We start from the raw sequence: 18278 nt of genomic DNA, 5'->3' as shown, positions 1-18278 counted from the left end.
GCAGGGCTGGGGTCAGCGGCCGTAAGCGCAGGGCTGGGGTCAGCGGCCGTAAGCGCAGGGCTGGGGTCAGCGGCCGTAAGCGCAGGGCTGGGGTCAGCGGCCGTAAGGGCAGGGCTGGGGTCAGCGGCCGTAAGCGCAGGGCTGGGGTCAGCGGCCGTAACGGCAGGGCTGGGGTCAGCGGCCGTAAGCGCAGGGCTGGGGTCAGCGGCCGTGAAGGGCAGGGCTGGGGTCACGTGGCCAGGGAAAGGGCAGGGCTGGGTCAGCGGCCGTAGCGCAGGGCTGGGGCCAGCGGCCGTAAGCGCAGGGCTGGGGGCCGCGGCCGAAGTGGGCAGGGCTGGGGTCAGCGGCCGCAAGGGCAGGGCTGGGGTCAGCGGCCGTAAGCGCAGGGCTGGGGTCAGCGGCCGTAAGCGCAGGGCTGGGGTCAGCGTCGTGGTGGCGCAGGGCTGGGGTCAGCGGCCGTAACGGCAGGGCTGGGGTCAGCGGCCGTAGGGCAGGGGCTGGGGTCAGCGGCCGTAACGGCAGGGCTGGGGTCAGCGGCCGTAAAGGGCAGGGCTGGGGTCAGCGGCCGCAGGGCAGGGCTGGGGTCAGCGGCCGTAAAGGGCAGGGCTGGGGTCAGCGGTCAGGAGCGCAGGGCTGGGGTCGCGGCCGTAAGCGCAGGGCTGGGGTCAGCGGCCGTGAAGCGCAGGGCTGGGGTCCGCGGCCGTAAGCGCAGGGCTGGGGTCAGCGGCCAACCGGCAGGGCTGGGGTCAGCGGCCGTAAAGGCAGGGCTGGGGTCCGCGGCCGTAAGGGCAGGGCTGGGGTCAGCGGCCGTAAGGGCAGGGCTGGGGTCAGCGGCCGTAAGGGCAGGGCTGGGGTCAGCGGCCGTAAGGGCAGGGCTGGGGTCAGCGGCCGTAAGGGCAGGGCTGGGGTCAGCGGCCGTAAGGGCAGGGCTGGGGTCAGCGGCCGTAAGCGCAGGGCTGGGGTCAGCGGCCGTAAGGGCAGGGCTGGGGTCAGCGGCCGTAAGGGCAGGGCTGGGGTCAGCGGCCGTAACGGCAGGGCTGGGGTCAGCGGCCGTAAGGGCAGGGCTGGGGTCAGCGGCCGTTTGACCAGGGTCCATAGGGAATAGTGTGCCATTTGGTAGATCAGACTAGAAGGCACTACTAAATAGACAGTACACACACAACTACATAGACTTTCCTCTCTTCTTCACAAGTCTTTCAATGTTCTTTTTCATCAGTCACACTTCTCGATTCTCTTTCCTTTCTTTCTGCCTGAAAGTGGGATAAGATTTAACTGAGTCCCATTCCCATTGACTCCACTCCAGACATTATTATGGGCCGTCCTCCCCTCAGCAGCCTCCACTGACAGGGGAAGAGGGTTATTTTTGTGTTCTCCTTAGGCGGTGAAGGAGAGGAGGTGTCTTGGTTAAAAGTCTTTCTGCAGTTTGATCTGGTCTGGATCCGGTTTTGGGTGGAAACTCATTTCATGGAGGTCCTAGTGTCCGCTGGTTATTCCTTTCAGTTAAGACCTGGACAACCAGATGAGGGGAGTTCCTTACTAATTACTGACCTTAATTCAATCAATCAAGTACAAGGGAGGAGTGAAAACCACGGACACTCGGCCATCGGTGGAGTGAGTTTGTCCCGTTGTGGACTGGGGGTAAAGCTGGTCTAGGACGGGCTAGCAGGCAATGCTTCACTAAAGGATGTGTATACAGTACATGTAGTAGGACTAGACTGGTTTGGGCTGGCTGGGTTCAGTCTGACCCGGTTCGGGTGTGTTTGAACCATTTAGAACTGGTTAGGACAGGGGTTCCCAAAATATTTTGTTCCATTGACCCCATTTTGTCATTTTAAAAAAAGGTGATGAAATCAACAGCCAATGTTTGGTTCTTAAACTGGGACTATAACCAACTATTACAAATCAGTTGACAGTACATTTGACAGTGTTTCAATATGAAGGATTGTTTGAAGTGACAAATGCATCAGAAAGGTATTGGGAAGATCAGAAGAGCATCAGCCAATCGTTTAGTTTGATCTGCTGAGTAGAAAATAACACCAGTGATTGTTGTTCTTCTGATTTTAGTGCCTGGTCTTGTCCACTCTGTTCTGAGGCTTCTGGGCATTGTGGAGGGAAACCGGAGATTAAACCGTTCAAAAGATAGGAAGAAAGAAAACAAAAACCGCTCTCACTATGACAACGGCATCTTGCAGCAACCGGAGGTTACTGACATAACCCCAGTTCTATGAACCAAACGCAATTAAAAAAAAAAAAGTTATTTCAGAGTTTCTCTAGTTTGAGAAACTCTGGTTTAGGATCAGTTTTGGGACAGCTGGGTCTGGTTTGAACTAGTTTGATCTGGTTACTGTGCTGCCTGGGCCGTGTCCCGGCCTGCTCTCCCTCTGCCTGGCTTTTCATCGCCTCAAACACCGCAATCTCCTTGGCCTCTTTCTTCTGGTTCCTTGCCTCAAACTGCAGCCTGGAGAGAGACAATCAAACCAACTTCATTTGTATAGTGCATTTGGTACAATGTAACAATTCAATAATATCAAATAAGGAGGGAGAGAGGTTGGGAGAGGGGTGTGGAGGAGGTGGGGAGAGGGGTGTGGAGGAGGTGGGGAGAGGGGTGTGGAGGAGGTGGGGAGAGGGGTGTGGAGGAGGTGGGGAGAGGGGTGTGGAGGTGGTGGGGAGAGGGGTGTGGAGGAGGTGGGGAGAGGCGTGTGGAGGAGGTGGGGAGAGGCGTGTGGAGGAGGTGGGGAGAGGGGTGTGGAGGAGGTGGGGAGAGGGGTGTGGAGGAGGTGGGGAGAGGGGTGTGGAGGAGGTGGGGAGAGGCGTGTGGAGGAGGTGGGGAGAGAGGGATGGAAAAATAACCAAAACGAGTGAGAAAAAGACGAGGGACAAGGAGAGACAAAGGTAGACAGTGATAAATGGGTGAGAGAGGCCCTTACCGGTTCTTGATGATTCTCTGTACGATGTCATCGGTGGTCAAACCGTTACCACTGTCTACTGTACGGAAGATACCTCTCTTCTTAGGCTCCTGGGACACACACACACACACACGATAACATGCAATCACACAAAAAGACACACACACGAATACTGTAAAACAGACAGACACACACAGTCAGTACTCACAGCATAAGGGTCTGCAGTGTCCCTGTCAGGAAACACCTCCGTCTTCCCATGACACACCAGGTCCACCTACAAGAAGTGACATCATAGATCATGAGTATAGTCAATAGGATCAATTATATAACCTACATGATTTATCGTAAATATCTATGGTATAACAGGAAGTGACATGGTCAATTAACATATGAGCAATAATATCTATGGTATAAGGGGAGCGAGGGGGAGAGAGCGAGGGGGAGAGAGCGCAAGAGGGGGAGTGAGGGGGAGCGAGGGGAGCGCGAGCGAGAGGGGGAGCGCGAGCGAGAGGGGGGGCGAGCGAGAGGGGGAGCGAGGGGGAGCGCGAGCGAGAGGGGGAGCGAGCGAGAGGGGGAGCGAGCGAGAGGGGGAGTGAGGGGGAGAGAGAGCGAGGGGGGAGAGAGCGAGAGGGGGAGCGCAGGAGAAAGGTCAGTTCACACAAACACATACCAGGTCATTGTACATGTTTCTCCCTAAGAGAGGCTATGCATGTTAGGAAAGACGTCTCTTCTCCCAGTCAAACAATACCACTGTTTCAATGTGTGTGTCTTCCTGTGTGTGTGTGTGCCTCACCTTGAAGTGGTCCAGCAGATCTTTACCCACAGCGTAGGGAGCCCCAATCACCACCTCTGATACATACTGGAGGAGAGAGAGAAAGAGGGGGAGGGGGAGAGGGAGAGATAATTAAACAAAAATAAATGAGTGAGTTGTGAGTGTTGTGTAATGGTTGTATTTAGGTCGAGGGTGACTATCAAAAGTCATTGAGTCATAGCTCTGTCACAGGGAGACAGTTTCAGGCTTTGTGTTAACTCTGAATGGTTATAGAATTGCGTAATCCGGTGTGTGTGTGTGTGTGTGTGTGTATATATAGATACCCTTTGTGTGGTTTGAGTAATCCGGTGTGTGTGTGTGTGTGTATAGATACCCTTTGTGTGGTTTGAGTAATCGAGTGCCGTTTAGGATTACGATTTCATAAAACACATTCTCAAGACACGTCAACACACATTAAAAGATGTGAGATACACAAGCAGACGGTTTGATGTGAACACACACCGGGAGGACAGAGGATCTTTCTTCTGTAGCTGGTCTGATAAGAGCTGAATGGAGGAGAGAGCCTACCGTCCTTCAGTGTGTGTGTGGAAGGAGAACATTTCTCTCTAGGCAGAGCAGACAGCTTTAACTGTCTGTGACTATTGGGCCCATGGGGTTACAAAGAAGCTGTGTGTGTCTATGTTGGTGTTGGTGTCTGTGTGTGTGTGTGTTGGTGTGTCTTAGTGTGTGTGTGTGTGTTGGTGTGTCTGTGTCGTTGTGTTTCTGTGTTGGTGTGTGTCTGCGAGGGTGTTTGTGTTGGTGTGTGTCTATGGGTGTGTGTCGGGGTGTGTGTTGGTGGGTGCCTGTGTGTCGGTGGGCGTCGGTGTGTGTTTAATGTGTATGTTCTCACCCTGCAGGCCAGGACACTCAGGGTTCTCTCGTGGATGTTCATGATTGGGTAGTTCTTCCCTTTGTAGCGATTCACTTCCTGGTTGACAGAAAAACACAACAACCAATGACAGGATATTTACTAGCTTTCGACCAATGTCAGGATATTTGACTAGTTCTCGACCAATGGCATGAGGCTTTATTGCAATGTGAAACAGGGGTATTGGTCCCATTTTGGTGTCTGTGAAAGCATGGGCAGCGGCATCGAGGGCATTTCCATTTCAAATCGTCTTCTTCTACTACTTATATGAGTTGGTAAACAATGTGAGCCCAGTTGACTACTTCGAAATGGTGAAAGTCCTCAATGCCCATGCTTTTGGCCACTACTGTTGTCTAAGTCTATGGGAGGTTACAAAGAAGTAGTTTAATATTGCCTCTAGACACTGATCTTAGGTCAGTTTCGTCATCCCCACTAACGGTGAACGTTAAGATGTGGCTCTTTTTTAAATGTATTTTTTAAAATCTGTTTTTGGTTAAAACCCGCTGACTTTTTTCCCCCCATGAAGATCGAGTTGAGCAAAGTCTCCTCCTGCTAGGATTGATCCGTCAGCATTCCATCACAACCGACCTTGGAACAGCGTCTAAAAGGAATAGGACGACCCCCACAGTCGAGGACCAATGACAGAGTATTTATACTGGCTCTCGACCAATGGCAGCGTGTTTCATTGGAATGGAGTTGGGGAACACGAGCAGCGAGGCCCTCTGTAGCTTTTAGACATGTCAGTCCTTCATATAATGTAGTCAACTGGATCCACATGTTTCTCTGTAACAGTGTGTGTGTGTGTGTGTGTGTGTGTGTGTGTGTGTGTGTGTGTGTGTGTGTGTGTGTGTGTGTGTGTGTCTGCGCATACCACGGGCCTGTGTGTGTGTGTGTCTGCGCGTACCACGGGCCTGTGTGTGTGTGTGTCTGCGCGTACCACGGGCCTGTGTGTGTGTGTGTCTGCGCGTACCACGGGCCTGTGTGTGTGTGTGTCTGCGCGTACCACGGGCCTGTGTGTGTGTGTCTGCGCGTACCACGGGCCTGTGTGTGTGTGTGTGTCTGCGCGTACCACGGGCCTGTGTGTGTGTGTGTGTCTCTGCGCGTACCACGGGCCTGTGTGTGTGTCTGCGCGTACCACGGGCCTGTGTGTGTGTGTGTCTGCGCGTACCACGGGCCTGTGTGTGTGTGTGTCTCTGCGCGGCTCACGGGCCTGTGTGTGTGTGTCTGCGCGTACCACGGGCCTGTGTGTGTGTCTGTCTGCGCGTACCACGGGCCTGTGTGTGTGTCTGTCTGCGCGTACCACGGGCCTGTGTGTGTGTGTGTGTCTGCGCGTACCACGGGCCTGTGTGTGTGTGTGTCTGCGCGTACCACGGGCCTGTGTGTGTGTGTGTGTGTGTGCGTACCACGGGCCTGTGTGTGAGAGAGAGCGGGACAGTGAAACACAGTCAGCACCCCCCCATCATGTCTACAGGGTTAGAAAACCACATTCACATAGATTCTGATGGGGTCAGCGTTTCAAATCAAATCAAAGTTTGTCACCTGCGCCGAATACAACAGGTGAAATGTTTACTTACAGGCCCCTAACCAACAGTGCAACCTTTAAGTAAAAAGTAGGTATTAGGTGAACAAGATAGGTAAGGATATAAATACACATTAAAAACACAGTGAATAATAACAGTAGAGGCTACATACAGTAGAGGTTATATACAGTAGAGGCTATATACAGTAGAGGCTATATACAGTAGAGGCTATATACAGTAGAGGTTACATACAGTAGAGGCTACATACAGTAGAGGGGCTCTATACAGTAGAGGGGCTCTATACAGTAGAGGGGCTCTATACAGCAGAGGCTCTATACAGCAGGGAGGCTACATACAGCAGGGAGGCTACATACAGCAGGGAGGCTACATACAGCAGGGAGGCTACATACAGCAGGGAGGCTACATACAGCAGGGAGGCTACATACAGTAGAGGCTCTATACAGTAGAGGTTACATACAGTAGAGGTTATATAGAGTAGAGGCTACATACAGCAGAGGCTCTATACAGTAGAGGCTACATACAGTAGAGGCTACATACAGTAGAGGCTACATACAGTAGAGGCTACATACAGGAGAGAGGCTCTATACAGTAGAGGTTCCATACAGTAGAGAGGCTCCATACAGTAGAGAGGCTCCATACAGTAGAGAGGCTCCATACAGTAGAGAGGCTCCATACAGTAGAGAGGCTCCATACAGTAGAGGCTCCATACAGTAGAGGCTCCATACAGTAGAGGCTACATACAGGAGAGGCTCTATACAGGAGAGAGGCTCTATACAGGAGAGAGGCTCTATACAGGAGAGAGGCTCTATACAGGAGAGAGGCTCTATACAGGAGAGAGGCTACATACAGGAGAGGCTACATACAGGAGAGGCTACATACAGGAGAGGCTACATACAGGAGAGGCTACATACAGGAGAGGCTACATACAGGAGAGGCTACATACAGGAGAGGCTACATACAGTAGAGAGGCTACATACAGTAGAGAGGCTACATACAGTAGAGAGGCTACATACAGTAGAGAGGTGACATACAGTAGAGAGGTAGAGAGGCTACATACAGTCGAGAGGCTACATACAAGAGGCTACATACAGTAGTGATACTATATACAGTAGAGGCTATACAGTAGGGAGGCTATATACAATAGAGGCTACATACAGTAGAGAGGCTACATACAGTAGAGAGGCTACATACAGTAGAGAGGCTACATACAGTAGAGAGGCTACATACAGTAGAGAGGCTACATACAGTAGAGAGGCTACATACAGTAGAGAGGCTACATACAGTCGAGAGGCCACAAGGTCTGCCATGAGAGGTGACTGTATAGTTCCCCTAAGGAAAAGCACCTTTAGTAAATCTGCATTCTCTGTGAGAGCTTCCCATGTCTGGAATACACTGCCATCAGACACACATAACTGCACCACATATCACACTTTCACAAAATGCTTGAAGACATGGCTAAAGGTCAATCAGATTTGTGAACATGGTCCCTAGCTGTGTGTTGCCGCTTTCCATGTTGTCTGTTGTCTGTAGCTTGTGAGGTGTGGAAACACTTTGTTGCTTTTATGAATTTTGTCTTGCTGCTTTTTGCTCTGTTGCTCTGTCTGTATGCTACGTCTTGCTAGTCCTATGTTGCTATGTCTTGCTTGTTCTATGTTGCTATTGTCTATATTGTAATTGTTTTTAATAACCTGCCCAGGGACTGCGGTTGAAAATTAGCCGGCTGGCTGAAACCGGCACTTTTACTGAAACGTTGATTAATGTGCACTGTCCCTGTAAAAATAAAAATAAACTCAAACTCAAACAGTAGGGAGGCTACATACAGTAGAGGCTACATACAGTAGTGAGGCTACATACAGTAGTGAGGCTACATACAGTAGTGAGGCAATATACAGTAGTGAGGCTACATACAATAGAGGCTACATACAGTAGGGAGGCTATATACAGTAGAAGCTACATACAGTAGAGACTACATACGGTAGAGAGGCTACATACAGTAGAGAGGCTACATACAGTAGAGGCTACATAGTCGAGAGGCTCTATACAGGAGAGAGGCTACATACAGTAGAGGCAATATACAGTAGTGAGGCTACATACAATAGAGGCTACATACAGTAGTGAGGCTACATACAGTAGTGAGGCTACATACAGTAGTGAGGCTACATACAGTAGTGAGGCTACATACAGTAGTGAGGCAATATACAGTAGTGAGGCTACATACAATAGAGGCTACATACAGTAGGGAGGCTATATACAGTAGAAGCTACATACAGTAGAGACTACATACGGTAGAGAGGCTACATACAGTAGAGAGGCTACATACAGTAGAGGCTACATAGTCGAGGGCTATACAGGAGAGAGGCTACATACAGTAGAGGCAATATACAGTAGTGAGGCTACATACAATAGAGGCTACATACAGTAGTGAGGCTACATACAGTAGTGAGGCTACATACAGTAGTGAGGCTACATACAGTAGTGAGGCTACATACAGTAGTGAGGCTACATACAGTAGTGAGGCTACATACAGTAGAGGCTACATACAGTAGAGGCTACATAAGGTAGAGAGGCTACATACAGTAGAGAGGCTACATACAGTAGAGAGGCTACATACAGTAGAGAGGCTACATACAGTAGAGAGGCTACATACAGTAGAGAGGCTACATACAGTAGAGAGGCTACATACAGTAGAGAGGCTCTATACAGTAGAGAGGCTACATACAGTAGAGAGGCTACATACAGTAGAGAGGCTACATACAGTAGAGAGGCTACATACAGTAGAGAGGCTCTATACAGTAGAGAGGCTCTATACAGTAGAGAGGCTACATACAGTAGAGAGGCTACATACAGTAGAGAGGCTACATACAGTAGAGAGGCTACATACAGTAGAGAGGCTCTATACAGTAGAGAGGCTACATACAGTAGAGAGGCTCTATACAGTAGGGAGGCTACATACAGTAGGGAGGCTACATACAGTAGAGGCAATATACAGTAGTGAGGCTACATACAATAGAGGCTACATACAGTAGGGAGGCTACATACAGTAGAGGCTACGTACAGTAGTGAGGCTACATACAGTAGTGAGGCTCCATACAGTAGAGGCTCCATACAGTAGAGAGGCTCTATACAGTAGAGAGGCTACATACAGTAGAGAGGCTACATACAGTAGAGAGGCTCTATACAGTAGAGAGGCTCCATACAGTAGAGAGGCTACATACAGTAGAGAGGCTACATACAGTAGAGAGGCTACATACAGTAGAGAGGCTACATACAGTAGAGAGGCTCTATACAGTAGAGAGGCTACATACAGTAGAGAGGCTACATACAGTAGAGAGGCTACATACAGTAGAGAGGCTACATACAGTAGAGAGGCTACATACAGTAGAGAGGCTACATACAGTAGTGAGGCTACATACAGTAGTGAGGCTACATACAGTAGAGAGGCTACATACAGTAGAGAGGCTCCATACAGTAGAGAGGCTCCATACAGTAGAGAGGCTCCATACAGTAGAGAGGCTCCATACAGTAGAGAGGCTACATACAGTAGAGAGGCTACATACAGTAGAGAGGCTACATACAGTAGAGAGGCTACATACAGTAGAGAGGCTACTTACAGGCACCGGTTAGTCGGGCTGATTGAGGTAGTATGTACATGTCGGTATGGTTAAAGTGACTATGCATATATGATAAACAGAGTAGCAGCAGTGTAAAAGAGGGGTTGGGGGGGGGACGGACACAATGTATATAGTGGGGGGGACGGACACAATGTATATAGTGGGGGGGACGGACACAATGTATATAGTGGGGGGGACGGACACAATGTATATAGTGGGGGACGGACACAATGTATATAGTGGGGGGACGGACACAATGTATATAGTGGGGGGGACGGACACAATGTATATAGTGGGGGGACACAATGTATATAGTGGGGGACGGACACAATGTATATAGTGGGGGGACGGACACAATGTATATAGTGGGGACGGACACAGTGTATATAGTGGGGGGACGGACACAGTGTATATAGTGGGGGACGACACAATGTATATATATAGGGGGACGGACACAATGTATATAGTGGGGGGACGGACACAATGTATATAGTGGGGGACGGACACAATGTATATAGTGGGGGGGACACAATGTATATAGTGGGGGGGGGGACACAATGTATATAGTGGGGGGACTAACACAATGTATATAGTGGGGGACTATGACACAATGTATATAGTGGGGGGACGGACACAATGTATATAGTGGGGACGGACACAATGTATATAGTGGGGGGACGGACACAATGTATATAGTGGGGGACCCGGACACAATGTATATAGTGGGGGGACACAATGTATATAGTGGGGGGACTTGGACACAATGTATATAGTGGGGGGACGGACACAATGTATATAGTGGGGGGACGGACACAGTGTATATAGTGGGGGGACGGACACAGTGTATATAGTGGGGGACGACACAATGTATATAGTGGGGGACGGACACAATGTATATAGTGGGGGGACGGACACAATGTATATAGTGGGGGACGGACACAATGTATATAGTGGGGGGACACAATGTATATAGTGGGGGACACAATGTATATAGTGGGGGGGACGGACACAATGTATATAGTGGGGGGACTTGACACAATGTATATAGTGGGGGGACACACAATGTATATAGTGGGGGGACGGACACAATGTATATAGTGGGGGGGGGACACAATGTATATAGTGGGGGAACGGACACAATGTATATAGTGGGGGGGACACAAATGTATATAGTGGGGGGGACACAATGTATATAGTGGGGGGACGGACACAATGTATATAGTGGGGGGGACACAATGTATATAGTGGGGGGACGGACACAATGTATATAGTGGGGGGACGGACACAATGTATATAGTGGGGGACGGACACAATGTATATAGTGGGGGGACGGACACAATGTATATAGTGGGGGGACGGACACAATGTATATAGTGGGGGACGGACACAGTGTATATAGTGGGACGGACGGACACAGTGTATATAGTGGGGGGACGACACAATGTATATAGTGGGGACGGACACAATGTATATAGTGGGGGACGGACACAGTGTATATAGTGGGGGACCGACACAGTGTATATAGTGGGGGGACCTACACAGTGTATATAGTGGGGGGGGACGACACAATGTATATAGTGGGGGGACGGACACAATGTATATAGTGGGGGACACACAATGTATATAGTGGGGGGACCTGACACAATGTATATAGTGGGGGGGACACAATGTATATAGTGGGGGACGGACACAATGTATATAGTGGGGGGACGGACACAATGTATATAGTGGGGGGACGGACACAATGTATATAGTGGGGGACGGACACAATGTATATAGTGGGGGGGACTGACACAATGTATATAGTGGGGGGGACACAGTGTATATAGTGGGGGGACACAGTGTATAGTAGTGGGGGGACTGACACAATGTATATAGTGGGGGGACGGACACAATGTATATAGTGGGGGGGGACACAATGTATATAGTGGTGGGGGGACGGACACAATGTATATAGTGGGGGGACTGACACAATGTATATAGTGGTGGGGGGACGGACACAATGTATATAGTGGGGGACGGACACAATGTATATAGTGGGGGACTTTTACAATGTATATAGTGGGGGGACCTGACACAATGTATATAGTGGGGGGGGACCTGGACACAATGTATATAGTGGGGGGGACCTGACACAATGTATAGTGGGGGGACGGACACAATGTATATAGTGGGGGGGGACTAGACACAATGTATATAGTGGGGGGGACGGACACAATGTATATAGTGGGGGGGGACACAATGTATATAGTGGGGGGGGACAATGTATATAGTGGGGGACGGACACAATGTATATAGTGGGGGGGACGGACACAATGTATATAGTGGGGGACTGGACACAATGTATATAGTGGGGGACGGACAAATGTATATAGTGGGGGGACGGACACAATGTATATAGTGGGGGGGGACGGACACAATGTATATAGTGGGGGACGGACACAATGTATATAGTGGGGGGACGGACACAATGTATATAGTGGGGGACACAATGTATATAGTGGGGGGGACACACAATGTATATAGTGGTGGGGACGGACACAATGTATATAGTGGGGGGACTGGACACAATGTATATAGTGGGGGGACGGACACAATGTATATAGTGGGGGACGGACACAATGTATATAGTGGGGGACGGACACAATGTATATAGTGGGGGGGGGACAATGTATATAGTGGTGGGGGACGGACACAATGTATATAGTGGGGGGACGGACACAATGTATATAGTGGGGGGACCTGACACAATGTATATAGTGGGGGGACGGACACAATGTATATAGTGGGGGACGGACACAATGTATATAGTGGGGGGACGACACAATGTATATAGTGGGGGACTGGACACAATGTATATAGTGGGGGGACGGACACAATGTATATAGTGGGGGACTGACACAATGTATATAGTGGGGGGACTTGACACAATGTATATAGTGGGGGACTGACACAATGTATATAGTGGGGGGGGACACAATGTATATAGTGGGGGGGACGGACACAATGTATATAGTGGGGGACGGACACAATGTATATAGTGGGGGGACGGACACAATGTATATAGTGGGGGGGGACGGACACAATGTATATAGTGGGGGGACTGACACAATGTATATAGTGGGGGGGGACACAATGTATATAGTGGGGGGGGGGGGGGACACAATGTATATAGTGGGGGCGGACACAATGTATATAGTGGGGGGACACAATGTATATAGTGGGGGGGACACAATGTATATAGTGGGGGGACGGACACAATGTATATAGTGGGGGACGGACACAATGTATATAGTGGGGGGACGGACACAATGTATATAGTGGGGGGACACAATGTATATAGTGGGGGACACAATGTATATAGTGGGGGGGACACAATGTATATAGTGGGGACGGACACAATGTATATAGTGGGGGGGACACAGTGTATATAGTGGGGGGGGGACACAATGTATATAGTGGGGGGGACGGACACAATGTATATAGTCCGGGTCGCCATTTCATTTCCTCAGGAGTCTTGTGGCTTGGGGGTAAAAACTGTCGAGAAGCCTTTTGGTCCTAGACCTGCCATGCGGTAGTAGAGAGAACAGTCTATGACTGGGGTGGCCGGGGTCTTTGACCATTTTTAGGACCTTCTTCTGACACCGCCTGGTGTAGAGGTCCTGGATGGCAGGCAGCTTAGCCCCAGTGATGTACTGGGTTGTTTGCACTACTCTCTGTCGTGCCTTGCGGTCGGAGGCCCAGCAGTTGCCATACCAGGCAGTGATGCAACCAGTCAGGATGCTCTCAATGGTGCAGCTGTAGAAGTTTTCGAGGATCTGAGGACCCATGACAAATCTTTTAGTTTCCTGAGGGGGAAAAGATTTTGTCGTACCTCTTCACGACTGTCTTGGTGCGTTTGGACCATGTTAGTTTGTTGGTGATGTGGACACCGAGTAACCTGCTCCACTACAGCCCCGTCGATGAGAATGGGGACGTGCTCGGCCCTCCTTTTCCTGTAGTCCACAATCATCTCCTTAGTCTTGATCACGTTGAGGGATAGGTTGTTATTCTGGCACCACCCGGCCACGTCTCCGACCTCCTCCCTATAGGCTGTCTCGTCGCGGTTGGTGATCAGGCCTACCACTGTTGTGTCATCTGCAAACTTAATGGTGGTGTTGGGAGTCGTACCTGGCCACGCAGTAGTGGGTGAACAGGGAGTACAGGAGGTGGTATGCAAATTGGAGTGGGTCTAGGGTTTCTGGGATAATGGTGTTGATGTGAGCCATTTACCAGCCTTTCAAAGCACTTCATGGCTACGGAGGTGAGTGCTACAGGTCTGTAGTCATTTCGGCAGGTTGCCTTAGTGTTCTTTGGCACAGGGGCTATGGTGGTCTGCTTGAAACATGTTGGTATTACAGACTCAATCAGGGACATGTTTTAAAATGTCAGTGAAGACACCTGCCAGTTGGTCAGCACATGGCCGGAGCACATAATCAGTCTGGCCCGGCGCCTTTGTGAATGTTGAATTGTTTAAAGGTCTTACTCACGTCGGCTATGGAGAGCGTGATCACACAGTCGTCCAGAACAGCTGATGCTCTCATGCATGCCTCAGTATTGCTTGCCTCGAAGCGGCGTAGAAGTGATTTAGCTGGTCTGGTAGGCTCGTGTCACTGGGGCAGCTCGCGGCTGTGCTTCCCTTAGTAGTCTGTAATAGTTTGCAAGCCCTGCCACATAAGTCGAAAGCGTCGGAGCCAGTGTGGTACGATTCAATCTTAGCCCTGTATTGTTGCTTGGTCTGTTTGATGGTTCGTCGGAGGGCATAGCAAGATTTCAAAAAATTCCGGGTTCGAGTCCGCATCTTGAAAGCGGCAACTCTACCCTTTAGCTCAGTGCAAATGTTGACTGAATCTGATGGGGTCAGCATTTTCTGAACGTGTGTGTGTGTGTGTGTGTACATACCTGGTCAAAGTGCAGTCCCACGATGACGTAAGGCCTCTCAGACTGTTTGTAGACCGTCTCCAGGAAGTCAACATGACCAATGTCTGACGGGGAGGAGTGGTCAAGGTAATAACACACACACACACACAGAGAGAGACAACTACCTTTGTCTCTGTCTTTCTCACAGACACACAACCACCCTTGGTCTCTCTCACAGACACACAACCACCATGTGTCTGTCTCTCTCACAGACACACAACCACCATGTGTCTGTCTCTCACAGACACACAACCACCATGTGTCTGTCTCTCACAGACACACAACCACCATGTGTCTGTCTCTCTCACAGACACACAACCACCATGTGTCTGTCTCTCTCACAGACACACAACCACCATTTGTCTGTCTCTCTCTCTCACAGACACACAACCACCATGTGTCTCTCTCTCTCTCTCTCTCTCTCTCTCACAGACACACCACCACCATGTGTCTCTCTCTCTCACAGACACACAACCACCATGTGTCTGTCTCTCTCACAGACACACAACCACCATGTGTCTCTCTCTCTCTCTCACACAGACACACCACCACCATGCGTCTCTCTCTCTCACAGACACACAACCACCATGCGTCTCTCTCTCTCTCTCACAGACACACAACCACCATTTGTCTGTCTCTCTCTCACAGACACACAACCACCCTTGGTCTCTCTCACAGACACACAACCACCATGTGTCTGTCTCTCTCACAGACACACAACCACCATGTGTCTGTCTCTCTCACAGACACACAACCACCATGTGTCTGTCTCTCACAGACACACAACCACCATGTGTCTGTCTCTCTCTCTCACAGACACACAACCACCCTGTGTCTGTCTCTCTCTCTCTCTCTCACAGACACACAACCACCCTGTGTCTGTCTCTCACAGACACACAACCACCCTGTGTCTGTCTCTCACAGACACACAACCACCCTGTGTCTGTCTCTCACAGACACACAACCACCCTGTGTCTGTCTCTCTCACAGACACACAACCACCATGTGTCTGTCTCTCTCACAGGCACACAACCACCATGTGTCTGTCTCTCTCACAGGCACACAACCACCATGTGTCTCTCACACAGGCACACAACCACCATGTGTCTCTCACAGACACACAACCACCATGTGTCTCTCACAGACACACAACCACCATGTGTCTCTCACAGACACACAACCACCATGTGTCTCTCACAGACACACAACCACCATGTCTCTCTCACAGACACACAACCACCATGTTTCTGTCTCTCTCACAGACACACAACCACCATGTCTCTGTCTCTCTCACAGACACACAACCACCATGTCTCTGTCTCTCTCACAGACACACAACCACCATGTGTCTGTCTCTCTCTCAGACACACAACCACCATGTGTCTGTCTCTCTCAGACACACAACCACCATGTGTCTCTCTCTCTCACAGACACACAACCACCCTGTGTCTCTCTCTCACAGACACACAACCACCCTGTGTCTGTCTCTCTCTCAGACACAGCGGTACATAAGGATACGGAAGAGGTGAAGGCCCTGCCAATGTAGATGATGGTGTCCCCAGGTTGGGCCTCCTGTCCTGAGGCAAACTGGATGATCTTCTGGGAGGTCTGGAGGAACTGGGACACTCCTGTCCATGGACTGTGGCCCTTAGGACCCTGGGGAGACAAAACACTATTATAGTCATAACCTCGAACCCTCATCTAAACCTAACACAAACCTAATATAAACCTATCCCAACTCCTGTCCACGGACTGTGGCCCGTAGGATTATGGGGAGACAAAACACTATTATAGTCATAACCTCGAACCCTCATCTAAACCTAACACAAACCTAATATAAACCTATCCCAACTCCTGTCCACAGACTGTGGCCCTTAGGACCCTGGGGAGAACATGGAGGGGAGGAGAGAGGGGAAGGGCCCGTTCTAAACCCTAAACTCAAAGACCCAGCCATCTCATAGTAGTTGGAAAGCCTGAGGAAGTCACTCCGCAGAGACCCAGCCATCTCATAGTAGTTGGAAAGCCTGAGGAAGTCACTCCTCAGAGACCCAGCCATCTCATAGTGGTTGGAAAGCCTGAGGAAGTCACTCCTCAGAGACCCAGCCATCTCATAGTGGTTGGAAAGCCTGAGGAAGTCACTCCTCAGAGACCCAGCCATCTCATAGTGGTTGGAAAGCCTGAGGAAGTCACTCCTCAGAGACCCAGCCATCTCATAGTGGTTGGAAAGCCTGAGGAAGTCACTCCTCAGAGACCCAGCCATCTCATAGTGGTTGGAAAGCCTGAGGAAGTCACTCCGCAGAGACCCAGCCATCTCATAGTGGTTGGAAAGCCTGAGGAAGTCACTCCTCAGAGACCCAGCCATCTCATAGTGGTTGGAAAGCCTGAGGAAGTCACTCCTCAGAGACCCAGCCATCTCATAGTAGTTGGAAAGCCTGAGGGAGTCACTCCGCAGAGACCCAGCCATCTCATAGTAGTTGGAAAGCCTGAGGGAGTCACTCCTCAGAGACCCAGCCATCTCATAGTGGTTGGAAAGCCTGAGGGAGTCACTCCGCAGAGACCCAGCCATCTCATAGTGGTTGGAAAGCCTGAGGAAGTCACTCCTCAGAGACCCAGCCATCTCATAGTAGTTGGAAAGCCTGAGGAAGTCACTCCTCAGAGACCCAGCCATCTCATAGTGGTTGGAAAGCCTGAGGAGTCACTCCGCATGAGACCCAGCCATCTCATAGTGGTTGGAAAGCCTAGAGTCACTCCTCAGAGACCCAGCCATCTCATAGTGGTTGGAAAGCCTGAGAGTCACTCCTGGAGGATCAGCCATCTCATAGTGGTTTGGAAAGCCTGAGGGAGTCACTCTCAGAGACCCAGCCATCTCATAGTGGTTGGAAAGCCTGAGAGTCCTCCTCAGAGACCCAGCCATCTCATAGTAGTTGGAAAGCCTGAGGGAGTCACTCCGCAGAGACCCAGCCATCTCATAGTAGTTGGAAAGCCTGAGGGAGTCACTCCTCAGAGACCCAGCCATCTCATAGTAGTTGGAAAGCCTGAGGAGTCACTCCTCAGAGACCCAGCCATCTCATAGTGGTTGGAAAGCCTGAGAAGTCACTCCTCAGAGATCCACCATCTCATAGTGGTTGGAAAGCCTGAGGGAGTCACTCCTCAGAGCCCAGCCATCTCATAGTAGTTGGAAAGCCTGAAGTCACTCCTCAGAGACCAGCCATCTCATAGTGGTTGGAAAGCCTGAGGAGTCACTCCTCAGAGACCCAGCCATCTCATAGTGGTTGGAAAGCCTGAGGAAGTCCTCACAGAGACCAGCCATCTCATAGTGGTTGGAAAGCCTGAGGGAGTCACTCCGCAGAGACCCAGCCATCTCATAGTGGTTGGAAAGCCTGAGAAGTCACTCCTCAGAGACCCAGCCATCTCATAGTGGTTGGAAAGCCTGGGGAGTGTCCTCAGAGACCCAGCCATCTCATAGTGGTTGGAAAGCCTGAGGAGTCACTCCGCAGAGACCCAGCCATCATAGTGGTTGGAAGCCTGAGGAGTCACTCCTCAAGAGACAGCCATCTCATAGTGGTTGGAAAGCCTGAGGGA

General features: G+C 50.4%; 1 protein-coding gene across 1 annotated transcript; it reads right to left on the bottom strand.

Moving 5' to 3' along the window:
- Positions 1-1822: 1822 nt before the first annotated feature.
- Positions 1823-17364, bottom strand: LOC135536569 (uncharacterized). The gene is made up of 8 exons (XM_064962863.1): positions 16648-17364; positions 16205-16352; positions 14679-14761; positions 4568-4645; positions 3700-3765; positions 3115-3180; positions 2928-3016; positions 1823-2458 (listed from the first exon to the last, which is right to left on the bottom strand). The coding sequence occupies exons 1-8, from the start codon at positions 17362-17364 to the stop codon at positions 2260-2262; spliced, it is 1446 nt and encodes a 481-aa protein (XP_064818935.1). The 3' UTR covers positions 1823-2259.
- Between the last annotated feature and the right edge of the window lie 914 nt (positions 17365-18278).

The sequence above is a fragment of the Oncorhynchus masou genome, unplaced genomic scaffold (genome assembly GCF_036934945.1).
Source record: "Oncorhynchus masou masou isolate Uvic2021 unplaced genomic scaffold, UVic_Omas_1.1 unplaced_scaffold_6350, whole genome shotgun sequence".
In the NCBI taxonomy this organism is placed as follows: Eukaryota; Metazoa; Chordata; class Actinopteri; order Salmoniformes; family Salmonidae; genus Oncorhynchus; species Oncorhynchus masou.
The sequence above is the reverse complement of the archived record's forward strand: the minus strand, read 5'-3'. Positions and strand labels throughout refer to the sequence as shown.

Excerpts from the sequence above, each read along its gene's own strand:
- LOC135536569 (XM_064962863.1), bottom strand. The coding sequence starts at position 17,364 with ATGGCTGGGTCTCTGAGGAGTGACTTCCTCAGGCTTTCCAACTACTAT. Across the intron at positions 3,766-4,567 it reads TGAGTGTCCTGGCCTGCAGG|TATGTATCAGAGGTGGTGAT; the intron begins GTGAGAACATAC and ends TCTCTCCTCCAG. Across the intron at positions 3,181-3,699 it reads ATCTGCTGGACCACTTCAAG|GTGGACCTGGTGTGTCATGG; the intron begins GTGAGGCACACA and ends CACTTCTTGTAG.